At 41.1% G+C, this 13,426-nt stretch overlaps 1 protein-coding gene across 1 annotated transcript in view; it reads right to left on the reverse strand.

The window, feature by feature from the left end:
* SNTB1 (syntrophin beta 1) overlaps positions 1 to 13,426 on the reverse strand; it is a 189,555-nt gene that overhangs the window by 88,460 nt on the left and 87,669 nt on the right. The window contains exon 2 of the mRNA XM_036436887.2: positions 8,938 to 9,163. Coding sequence (XP_036292780.1) covers positions 8,938 to 9,163 — 226 coding nt within the window. The remainder of the gene's footprint in view (positions 1 to 8,937; positions 9,164 to 13,426) is intronic.

The raw sequence follows: 13,426 nt of genomic DNA on the forward strand, positions 1-13,426 counted from the left end.
TATCTCTCTCCCTCTCCCTTCCTCTCTGAAATCAATAAAAAGACATTTAAAAAACTGTTTAAAACTTAAATTTAAAAAAAGAAAGCGATCTCAACCAGGTTTAATAGACCAGCAAGGTCAAAATTCCTATTCTAGTATTATTTAGTAACAAAGGGAGTATCTGTGAACAGACACAGGTCCTAAATGTCCAACTGTATGTGCAGCCCTCTCTGCCCTGACCCCATGCTCCACGAAGAAAAATGAAATTGCACGCATGTGTGAAATGGAGGGCACCCTGTCTCTCTCCATTCTCTCCACCCAGTGGAAGGTGATACCTGCTTGAATAGAGGATGCCTGTGGGATAGCTTTGGGGTTATTTTCAGAAGCTTCATTATCTCAGCTGGAAAATCCTGGGACAGCTTTCTGCAAACCAAATGGAGTTCAATTAATGTATCAAGAGCAAAGGATCAAGACCTAAACACTGAGAGTAAGCATTATCAAAAATCTCTCAACATCCTGATGGCTGAGTTCAACCTCTTAAAGTGCTCTTAGAAGAGCGAAAACTGAGATTTTCCCGGAAAGAATCCTTAGAGGCACAAACATGGGCGAAAATGAACTAATTTTATTATGTATTAATGAAATCACAGGGCCGTTCTTGGTGAGCCCTTTCCTCCACTCTTTCTCCCAAGGCTAACCAAAGATAGTTAAATTCCTTTTTTAAAACTAGCTTACCACTGCCACGGAAATCTTACTAATTTATCTCTCACTGATTAACAATGTATGATAATTAGGATGAATCCTGAATTTAGTTTATCTTTGGAGGAAATGTTTCTTAAAAATAACAAGGTTCTAAAAATGTTGTTTAAGCTCATTAAAAGGAACCTTTTGTGCACTCTGTTGTACAAAAAAATGCACATTATGCAAGGCTCCGTGTTGGGAAAAACAATATTTGGCTTGGTCATTCCAGTTCACCTCCTCTCCCTTAGAAGATCCCAGAGAGTACAGTGGCAGTGGTGGGAGCCTCTCCCACCTCCTTGGCAGTGCTAGGGATGTCCACCTGCTAGCTTAGGCCCACTCCCTGCAGGTGGACATCCCCCAAGGGCTCCCTGGCTGCCAGAGGGATGTCTGACTGCCAGCTTAGACCTCATCCCCTGAAGAGGGGGCCTAAGTAAGCAGGTGAACATTCCCTGAGGGGTTCCGACTGTGAGAGGGTGGAGGCCAGGTTGAGAGACCTCCCAAGTGCATGAATTTTTGTGCACCAGGCCTCTACATATAAATAGGAGAAACTTCCAGACCCCAGACATGAGCCTGTGGATTGCTGTACAGATGGGCTGCAAAATGAATGATAAACACCCATTTGCTTTTTAAAAATATATAAATTTTTTGATTTGTAAACTATCCTCCTTTATTATTTTGGTAACATTTAAACTTTTATTTAAAATAGCCATGGAAGGGAAGCATGTTACCTATTTTCTTAGGTCTGTTATGAATATTACAAGACATATCTCCTTACTTTGTCTCACTGTGTACACCTAATATTATTGTTTAGAACTTTATTTTTTGTTTTGTTTTTTTGTTTTTTTTTCTGATTAACTCAGCCCCGAATTTTCCCTTCCCAATGACCTTTAAACAAATTGTTGAAATGTTATCATATATTTCACTTCCTACATTTCTCAAGTGCAGAATGTGAGCACTGTTGAGTCAAACACCAAGGTCATCACTTTTTTTATGCATACTCTTTTTATAGTAACAAGATAGTTCACTAGAGGTTGTCTAAGTTAGAAGCAAGAATAAACCGGTAGGTAGGTAGAGGTGATAGATGATTCATAGACAGATAGATACAGATGAATAAGCATAACCATCCCGGTGGTTGGTAGAGGCAAGTTCACACATTCAAATGAAAGTGCTAGGTTGTCCAAAAGATAATACCCATGGTTTGTTGCTTGTTTTAATTTTAAACATACTGGTAAAAGGTTAACTTATTTTGTTAATCACAGTTGATGAAATAGAACAAGTGACTTTTGTTCATGATATACATGAGACTTCCAATTCCAGCAAAATGGTATTCTACACAAATTCAGAAAACCTTCTGCTGTGAATACCTGGATATACTAGATAAAATATAAGACGAGAGTGAGAGCAAGAGTGAGAGCGAGTGAGTGAGAGAGAGCAAGAGATAAAACAAGTTTATTTGCTTGTGTTGTCATTTAATACTGAGCTTGTAGGAAGGGAAAGTAAACTCCCAGGTGTCAAAAAAGAGTGTGAGGGCAATGAAAACTAGGGTGATGAGCATTCAAACTAATCACAAGGCATCCTGGGAAAATGGAGTGGGGGAGGGGTCATGGCAGGTAGTGGGTTGAGTAACAGTGGGTGGGCTGAGGACTTGAAGTTTGGTACACAGATGGCAGCCAAGGCTTTGCAATCCCCTGAGTTGGGAAACTGGAACTGAGGTTCTTGGGGTGTGCCAAAAATGTCAAAGGCTGCGAACTTCTGTGAAAGAGTGTCTTACACAATAAGACTTGCCTAACAGCTTGAGGAGATGACCTGGGCACTTCTCTCTGCTGGAGGGGAAAAACAAAAGCTTTCCCCTCCCCTTAAACCCAGATATGAGTATATTTTACTAGTAGACTGAAAGCTGCATTCATGCCAAGGTTATGTTGCCAGGAAGTAGAGAATATCTACATTAACTCTACTCACCACAACTATTATATGTGGTATTATTAAGCACATTTTATAGATAAGGAATCAGAGTGATTATATAATTTACATAAAGTTAAAGGCAATAAGTGACAGGATTGGGATTCAAAGCCATATTTTCTAACTTCTACTCTAGAGTTTTACTCTGTGATGTTAGTATATAGTTAATTTGGGCCTCTGTTTTATTTTATTTTATTATTTTTTTTCTAAAATATTTTTAAAATTTATTTCAGAGAGGAAGGGAGAGGGAGAAAGATAGAAACATCAATGATGAGAAAATGATTGACAGGCTGCTTCCTGCATGCCCCCTATTGGGGATCGAGCTCACAACCCAGGCATGTGCCCTTGACCAGAATTGAACCCGGGACCCTTCAGTCCCCAAGCTGACACTCTATCCACTGAGCCAAATCAGCTAGGGCTAGGGACTCTGTTTTAGGTATTTAAACTGTGTCCACTTACTATAGAACCATTATGCATTGATTTTACATTTTCCCTTTGTTTCCAAAGCATAAATGTTAATCATGATCTGTGGGCAATAGTTTCAGTAATGAGGCCATTGCAGTGTGTCCAACCAAGAATTAAGACAACAGAACCAGGAAGGTACATGTTTTGTGAGCCCCTTCACAGAAGAGGTGCTTTTCACAAGGGCTTGCTATGGAGAGAGATTGATATAAGTACCTCATGGAGTTTCATTCTGGATGCACTAAAAAAGGAAATTTTCCAATAGTGATCCAAGTGTAAAGTGTATAGTTGAGAACACTACATATGGTATATGTGTGTGGGTGGGAAGGGAATAATGTGCCCCCAAACACTGAATTTTTCATGTGTGCACCACAGATAGGGATGTGCTCAGTTTTTTAAGAAAGGTTGTGTCCATAGCTCCATAATTTAACCATGAAGGCGCAGAGTGGCATCAAGTGCTAGCATACATAGTCATGACAAAAGCTTTATACGCCACTCATCCTGGTCCATCTGCTGTCAACCCAGTGACAGGTTTGATTAATAGATTGCCCCAGTTTCCTTAAGTCTGCTCAGCCTCATAGGATAGAGCGGTGCTTTGATTTATTCTCTTACTTCTAAGGCTGTTTAGTGGAAGATTTTTTAAAGAGAAGTTTTTGAAATGGTAAAAAGTACCAAAAATGGACAGATCGATGGGCCATGTATCATTTATTGACATATCGTATATTTCTGAATGCCTGACTTGTATCAAGCAATGTTCTAAGAAGCTGGGATATTAAAAGGAAAACATGGGATGCTCCAGAACTCATGGGTCTTCTGGCTTTAAGAACTGGGAAGTCATCCCTAACTGGTTTGACTCAGTGGATAGAGCATAGGCCTGTAGACTGAAAGGTCCAAGGTTTAATTCTGGTCAAGGGCATGTACCTTGGTTGCCAGCACATCCCCAGAAAGCGGTGTGCAGGAGGCGACTGATCGATGTTTCTAACTCTCTAATCCTTCTCCCTTCCTCTCTGTAAAAAAAAAAAAAAAAAAAAAAAAAAAAAAAAAATCAAATATATTAAAAACAAACAAACAAACAAAAAAAAACAACAAAAAACTGGGCAGTCAGTGGAAGATAAAACATCGCCTGTCACATGGGGTGTCATCATGGACAGATAGTAGGGTGGGACCTGTGCTCCACCTGTGCTTCACAGGTGATGACTAGGCAGTCCCGGAGGCAAGTGAAGGACATGTACAAATTGTTTAAGGGTTGCTACAGCACAAAGGATAAGATGGGGAGGAGCTGGAGACTTAGGGAAGATCCAAAACCACCTCAGGGGTTTGTATGCAATGCTGGGGAGTTTCTACATTACTGAAAGTGATTAGGCATCATTTTGACCAAATGGATGAGTTTGGATGGTTTCACATTCCTTTGGCCAGCTGGGCTTAGGGTAGCTGGTAGTGGGAGGGGAAGGAGCAAACTAAAAACAAAGCACCCTATAGGACATATGTCCAAATGGCTTGGAGGACGAAGGATGTGGCTGGCATTAGGGCAGTGGCTAGAAAGAGGAGCTGAATATGAAACACTAGATATTTAAGAGGTAGAATTAAAAAATAAATCTTGTAATCATTGACAGCCACTGGCAATGACATATTCTTGTGGATTCAGTGCCTGCTGGGTGACCTTTTTTTATGGAAAGAGCAGCAATCCTGCCTGCTGTTCTATGGCTGTTTCTATTATATTTGAGAGATTGAACAGGAGAGATTTTAATACTAACTACAAGCAGCTGTGTGTCACCAACTAAGGGCATTAGTCCTACATGGTGTGGCATTTGTCATGGTTTTAGCATACAGGAGACCATTTAGTCCTGGCCACGATGCTTATAGTTCAGGTGAGCAGGTGCTCAAGTTGGAGGTAATGGGGGGGCTAGGAAACTGGACTTGCTGTCACGTGGAAATGGGTTTGAATCCCAGGCCTACGATTTGCTTCATCTCTCATTTCTGAACTGTTTCTTTGCCTATGAAAAAGAGAGTAGAGTACTGATCCCCTTAGTGGTTATTTTGATAAACAAGACACTTGCTTAAATTCATGCATAAGTGGTAGAACTAAGATTCCATCGTGGAGAGAGCAGACTCCAGAGTCCACACTCTCTCTTTTCCCTTCTTTCTCTTTATATTTAATAGGTGCATTATTTTCATGATTATTACTGTTTTTAGAAATGCCACAATTTCTTTTTTTTGTTTTGTTTTAATATATTTTATTGATTTTTTCACAGAGAGGAAGAGAAAGGGATAGAAAGTCAGAAACATTGATGAGAGAGAATCATCAATCAGCTGCCTCCTGCACACCCCCTACTCGGGATGTGCCCACAACCAAGGTACACACCCTTGACCAGAATCGAACCTGGGACCCTTCAGTCCGCAGGCTGACACTCTATCCACTGAGCCAAACTGGTTTCGGCAAATGCCACAATTTCTAAGGTTCATTTTATTACTGGAAGTTGCTATTTTCCCTTTGACATGAGAGTTGTGACATGGAGAGCTTTCATGAAACCATGAAGAAAAGCCTTCTGTGCTTTTGTTTGGTTACGTGCTTTCTAGTTTTATTCCACTATCGTCAAAGGACATTGTTCATGTTATTTCTACTTTATGAAATTTACTGCATGCTTTGTGGCCTAATCTATGGTTAGTTTTGTGAACGTTCCATGTGAATCTGAAAAGCAAGTGTATTCTTCATTATCAGGATACAAAGTTTGTGATATACTAAGATCTCCAGTATTAAGTATGTTATTATATTAGAAATATATATATTTCTTTGAATACTCACTTGAGGATATACCCTATATAATCGTAGAGAGAAAGAAAGGGGACCAAGGAATGAGAGAGAGAGAGAGAGAGAGAGAGAGAGAGAGAGAGAGAGAGAGAGAGAAATAGAGAGAAATGGAGAGAGAGAGAGACTAATATGAGAGAGGAACACCCATAAGCTTCCTCTCATTTGTGCCTGGATACATGCCCTGACCAGGAAGTGACCCCACAACCCCCTGGTGTACAGGACAATGCCCCAACCAATCAAGCCACCCAGCCAGAGCGGGTCTTCTCTCTTTATTTACCTTTTGTCCACTTGCCCTGTCCTTGGCCTGAGAGTGGTGTGTGAAATGACTTCATGTTAGTAGTTTCTATTTCTCCTCGAATCACCTGCAGGTCCTGCCCTAAAGGTCACTGCTGAGTCATTTGATATATATTCATACTGTTGAATACCCCTTGTGAACTCTGGCCTTTAGCATAGATTGGTCCTTTTCTGTCTTGTTTTGTCCTTTTCAATCTGCATTTGATCTGTCATATACCAAGATCAAAACTGATGCTGTCTGTTGCTGTCAGTTTGCATTTGCTTTGGATGCTTTGTCCATCCCTATATGTTTGCCTTTTAAAATCACCTTGGGTTAGGTGTGTCTTGCATTCAACAGAATCCGCACTTCTGACTAGTACATTATCCTCTGCCCAGTGCGCAAATGGAGTCCCGTAAAATTTTTGTTCTCTCTTTCTCTCTTTTTTTTTTTCCTTCTCTTCCTCAATGAGGTGAAGACTCACCTAGGTCCCTGATATGTGTATTTTTCCAGTTTCATTAGGAATAATAGACAAAATTATATTTAAAGTATACACCATGGTGGTTTGATATACATATACATTGGAAAAGGTTAATTTTATTATCAGAAGTTTTGGAACTGTCTGGTATAAAGTCCCCTCCTGGACAGTCTGACTTAGCAGGGTTGCCATTTCAGTCCTGCCTGGCTCTGCCTTGCCACCTGGGAGGCCCCACATACACTCATTACTAGGGGCCTTAAGGAAGAGTGAGAGAAAAGTTTAAAAATGCATTCCCTCGACTGGCTTGACAGAGTAAAGTTTCCAGTATTTGAACTAAGAAATGATGGCTCCAAAAATATTCTTTAAAATATAGTTAAATGCCTTGAAGAAAATGTTATAAGATATAATTCCACAAGTGGAAGGAACCTGAGGAATCATTTCTTTAATCTCTCTCTCCACTGCGCTAATCACTTCCGTGATACCACACTAGTTTTCTAGCCTCTGCGTTTTTCTGGCAACAGTAAACTGATACTGTCACCCACTCAAGACATGAGTGTGAAGCCCAGCTAACCCATCTGTAATATTAGCTATATGATATTTGGAACTTCTAAAAGCATCGAATCTCAGTTTTTTAATCTACACAGTGGGGACAAGGATAGAAACTCAGAGGGTTGTTAAAAGGAAAAAGTGGGGTTCAAAGACTAGATAGACCATTGAAAAACATACCTGTGGGCTGGGCACACCTGTGGGCTGCCACTTTGCAGTCTCTGATCTGAAGTCATTAGCATAATGCCCAGCACAAGACAGGCACTCAATAAATTATAAATTCATCAGATCTGAAACCTTACACACCAGGCTCTTAGGAGAAAGGCCATGTCTGATAGGGAAGAGGAAACTCAGAGGAACCAGGACACGAACTGTAGGCCCAGGAAAGTGGCAAAAATTAAAGAGGTTACACACCAGAGGACAGATGGAGGTGGCTTATCTAAGAATGCTGTCTCCTTACTCTGACTCATCTTTTGCTGCTACCTGATCGCTCTCTCCTATAACTGCTGATCTCCCACCCTGTGTAGATGTAACTGGCATTGAAGGGGTGGGGGCAGCAAGGCAGCCCTGCAGCTGGCTGGAGTCCGAAAGGCTTGCTTGCAGCTTCCTTAGAGAGAGCTTATTAGGAAGAGAACAAGAACAACATTGAGCAGCAAACCAAGGAGGCAACATGTGCCCCGCCCCCATTCCCTTCAACTGCAGCACCTCGCCAAATATTCCCGACGCGGGTGGGTTGCAGCTATTCCACACATGTTAGCAATAAGGGCCAGTGGCCGTTCCTATTTTTAGCATTTGAGTGTGGATGCAAAGGTCACCAAGATCCCCCACTGGCTGGCTCACATCCTCTCTTTTCTCTGCATAGCTCTTCTTTTCCTCCAAGATCCATGCTTTCTGTTCAGATGAGTTAAAGAAAGGCTTTTGAGGGGAGAGAGACTCCCAAGTATTTGCTGATTTTAGCCTGGGCGCCTTACAATTGCCATGGACTGGGTGACAGGGCTGTCTTGTGGCCTGACAAGTCACACACAGACTTTGCAAGAAGCACCCACACTTGGACCAGAACCACTCTTTCCTCTCTTGGGCACAAAACAAGGTTTAGAGTAAAAAATAATTTCACATATCCTCTCCATGTGACTCTCCAAATACACAGCAGAGGGCACTGAGGCCCAGAGAGGCTGATTTGCTTATTACTACCATGCCTTAGTAATAAATACTATTATATCTTATATTCATTAAAGGCTTTCCTGTGCTAAGCACTTCCCATACACCCCCCACCCCCACCCCCGCCAATCCTCACAGCCCAGTGAGGTGCATATCTCAATTATTCCCATTTTATAGATAACAAAGTGGAGGTTTACAGGTTTGAGAAACTTCCCCAAAGTCCCATAGGCTGACTGTGGCAGACCCAGAGAAGAACACTTAGGAATACACCTCTAATTCTTCATCTCTTTCCACAACCAGAACTCAGGCTGCAGATTCTCCATGAGGATGAAAGAAAGGAGGAGGAAGGGTGGACCACGAGAGGGAGGCAGGCCCGACTTGAACACACACACACATTGTCTCAGCACTGCCCTTCCAGGCTGTTCTCTGGAAACCACGAAGCGTTTTCAGAACACGAGCACAACCCTGGCAAGGGACCACATGAAGCCTCAGCAGCCAAAAAGCTGCAGAGATACAGAGAGCTTTGGTCCTCTTTACCTGTTCTCTGGGTCGGCCAGGGCCAGACTCCGAGTGACGTAGCACATCCTGAGGGGGATGTTCTTCCGGTCTCTGTGGAAGGAGAAGGGCTGCGAGGACGATGATGCCAGAGGGTCTGAGGAGCCACTCCCTAACCGCGGGGATTCAGGCGGAGGCGTTTCCCACCCAATCTCCGACACAGGGGAGCCTTTCTTCACGTAGGGTGTGGCTTCTCGCATGTACTTCACTGCAAGCAAAAAAAGAAAAAAGACAAGAAGCTCTTTTAAGTACCTCAGAGTGGAATGTGTGGAAAATTTGATTGCATTTAGACAAGCTCTTCATACTGGGTCTCTTAAATTCTAAACAAGATTCAGAACTGTTCCTCCCATAATAGCTACCCTGTTATTGAAATTACCGTATTTTTCGGACCATAAAACGCTCCAGACCATAAGACGCACCAGTTTTTAGAGAAGGGAAATGAAGAAAAAAAGATTCTGAAACAAATAGTGTCCTAAAATATTTTATGTGCATTAAAACCCAACATCACAGTCATAAACACATGTAATCAACCCTGTAAAGTAAACAGCAGCATTTAGAACCATTTTAGAGCCGGGCAAGCACACAGAGACCACACAGAGCCGGGCAAGTAAAAAACCTTTTTTTTTTAAAGTATATGTGTAGGCTATATTTGGACCATAAGACGCAGGAACTTTTTCCCTCCACTTCTGGGGGAAAAAAAGTGTGTCTTATGGTCCGAAAAATACGGTATATACCATCGTGGTTTTCAGAGCCCACTAGTATGATAACCTGAATGTGAGAATTACTTGCAGTTTTTTCCAACTAGGACAACTTCTATCTTTTCTGACTATAACGTATTCTGGGAAATAGGCTGGAAAACAAATGGGCAGAGAAAGCATAACTTAGACATAGGGACTCTGGGTAGCCACATTCATCATCCATTTCATCATTTTTCTGTTGAGAAACAACAGCAGGCTTTTTCTAGTTAATACTAAGAACATATGTGTAAAAAAAATTGCATAGAACACTTATTTTCTATAGCAAAAATACTAGTTGGAAGAGCTGAAAACAGGGACAACCTAAGTGTTAAAAAAGGACAGATTAAATAAATTGGAAGATATCCATATTTTTTTTATTTTTTTATTTATTTTAAGATATCCATATTTTTAAAATGAGATATAGAGATGTTGATGTAGACAGACCTGTAATGAATGCCTTAGCCAGTTTGGCTCAGTGGATAGACCATTGGCCCTTGAACTGAAGGGTCCTGGGTTTGATTCCCGTCAAGGGCACATAACCTCGGTTGTAGGCTTGATCCCTAACCCTAGTCAGGGTACATGTGAGAGGCAACCAATTAATGTATGTCTCTCACATTGGTGTTTCTCTTTACCTCTTTCACTCTCTCTAAAAATCAATGGAAAAATATCCTCGGGTGAAGAATAATAATAACAATAAAAAGATCAGTAAGGTCTATTATTAGTTTTTAAATGAGAAGAGAGCAGAACATATACTGTAATCTTTTTATATATAAAGTAAAAAATATATATGCTTGTATGTCTACAACTATATCTGGATAGGAACACAAGAAAATATTAACAGTAGTTAGCTCTGGGGAGGGGAAAAAAGTCAAGATGCTAGAGAAACAGGCCTTTACTATTCCTTTATTACCCTTGTACATTTTCATGTTTAGTCATATGCATCTATTACTTTACAAAACTTAAAGGAACAAAAAGAGTTTAAGAGTTAAACAGACTGAAGTTCTGCTGTTTGATTTTTTTTGGTCTTAAGAAGTTAGTTGCCTATTCTGAATTTAAGCACCATCTATCACATGTGTCAAACACAAGGCCCGCGGGCCAAATCCGTCCCGTCAGGCCTTGCAATGTGGCCCGCACCTTGCTGTCATCACTGCACTCCGCTGCGTTTCCATCACAATGACAGTTTATGACTGTTCAGTAAACCATTCCGCCCGCGATTTAGGCTGGATTTTAGATTTTGGCCCCTTCTCTGATTGAGTTCGACACCCCTAATTCTAAGTTAACAGGGCAATTAGATTCTTAGAATATGTGGCATCAACTTCCTTCTGTGGCTCATGATCTGGTTCTCTGCTGCGTGGGGAGAACTTGGCTATTATTACAAAATAGAGACCCAGTACACGAAATTCATGCATGGGTAAGGTCCCTAGTGGCTGTTGGTTAGGGGTGCCTTCCTTCCCCCAGCTGCCTACTGCTGCCATTGCCACTGCTGCCTAGGGGAAAGGCCTCTCTTCCCCTGGCCACCTGCCATTGCTGCAGTCGCCAGCCCTGCCCCTGGTCAAACCCCTGGTCTAGGGGGAAATTTGCATACTAGGCTTTTATTATATATGATGGCAGTGGATTGGAATGGATGCAAGCTAGGGGGCATTTTCTCTAGACCTTAGATGATTCAATTCTAGAAACTACTGTGTTTCCCCAAAAATAAGACATCCTCCGAAAATAAGACCTAGCGCATGGAAAGATAAGACGTCCCCTGAAAATAAGACCTAGTGCAACTTTGGGAGAAAAAAATTAATATAAGACACTGTCTTATTTTCTGGGAAACAGGGTAGTACCTTCACTGTGCAAGACATAGAGCCAGGCCTGGCCAGTGTGACTTAGTGGTTGAGCATCCACCTAGGAACCAAGAGGTCATAGTTTGATTCTGGGTCAGGCACATACCTGGGTTGTGGGCTCCATCCCCAGTACAGGGTATAAAGGAGGCAGCCAATCAATGATTCTCTCTCATCATTGATGTTTCTCTCTCTCTCTTTCTCTCTCTCTCTCTGTCTCTCTCCCTTCCTTTCTCTGAAATCCATAAAAACATAGTAAAAAAAAAATAAGTAAATAAAGATATAGAGCCAGGTTTATAAAAATGGCAAAAACACAAAACACACAGATTCCATACTCAAGAATTACAAAGTCATGGGTGACTATAGTTGTTGATGTCCCATCTGCTCCTTTACCAGTGGGGCTGTGTGTTGGCTGAGAACAACTCTTAGCTGCCGCCTGCTCTGGAGGACTGCTCCTGGCCCAACAGAAGCCTCCCTGCTTTGGAGATACAAGGGCTGCTGCCCAACCCCTCAGACTGAGGCACTACTTCTAGGGAGCCCCACCTGTGACATTGTGACATAAGCCAAGTATATAAACTATGGCACATGCTTTATACAGGAATAAAGTACCTTGGAAGAACTCATGAGAAAAATGGATCTAGGAGCAGTAGTAACAGATTAGGTTCATGACGGTTTAATAAGCAGACCAAACGTGCCCACAGGCATGCAATATGGATCTATTTTGGGAGAACCAATCCTAGATATTAAAAATGGCTGTATTAACTCAACACAGAGGAGATGACACTTAGCACCAACATGTGTTTGAAAATACAATTTTGGGGTTGCTGGGAACTTGTTAGCACAGGATGCAGACACAGAAGAAGAAAGGTGATTCCTGGCCATATTATGTTTCTTTGCAATATGTTTAGAGAGAAACACATACATACCTAAGAGCATATTGAAAATTTAGGGGGACAGATTTAAGTTGTCTAAAACTGAAATAAATAGACCTGTTTTGAAGACACTGAATTTTTCCATGGCTAAAAACAGCTTAGTAGAAGCTAAAACACTGTTTAGCTTTGTATATTGTAGAGCTATACTTGATATATAGGGAATTCAAGAACCAGCTGAGATCATTTGGAAAGTCCCCTTTGTTTGCATCCTCCTCCTGGCTGAAGTAGGGGGCATGCAATGCAAAAGTGAGATTCCAGAATGCTTCATGGAGTGGGTGGTATTTCAAGTTGGCCTTAGAGGGAAGCTAGTACTTTAAAAAGTAGAGATAAGAATCACAATCCAAAATAAAAATAAATTAAAATTAAATTAAAAAAAAACACAAAGAATCACAATCCTTCTTTTATATAATGCACTTTGGTTTATCATTTTTTATTGTAATTCCATAGGAAAGGAAAATTGGACCTCAATTTTGAAGGGAGCTAAAGAAGGAACATTTGTCAGAAACCTAGTATGTGCCAAGTATGGAACCCAGTGCTTTCCTCCACTTTCCATATTTAAGTTTCAAAATAACCATTTAAAGCCCCACTGTATATATATAAGAAAACTAGGTCCAGAGAGAAAATGGGTAAGGCACCCTTCATTTTTTAAGTACCCATAAGCAACAAGGGATTACATTGTTCTCCCCTTCAGATCCTGCGAGAAAGAAATGTCTTATAGAGTTATTTTAATTGTGATAGACACTAGGAGCTTCACATAGATTATCCTTTGCAAAACTATTATTATTTTACACATCAGCACACCAATGCTCAGAAGTTAGCTTTTGTAGAGTCATGTGGCCAGTAAATGGTGAAACTGGGGGTTTGATTTCTCAGATATTATATTCTTTCATGGAATCTGGCTAGCCCACTTAGATGAAGAATGAAAAATGAGAACTAATTGGTTTGGACTTTATTCTATAGGTAGTGGTAATAGCTA

Source organism: Pipistrellus kuhlii, unplaced genomic scaffold (assembly GCF_014108245.1).
Source record: "Pipistrellus kuhlii isolate mPipKuh1 unplaced genomic scaffold, mPipKuh1.p scaffold_m20_p_14, whole genome shotgun sequence".
NCBI classification, from domain to species: Eukaryota; Metazoa; Chordata; class Mammalia; order Chiroptera; family Vespertilionidae; genus Pipistrellus; species Pipistrellus kuhlii.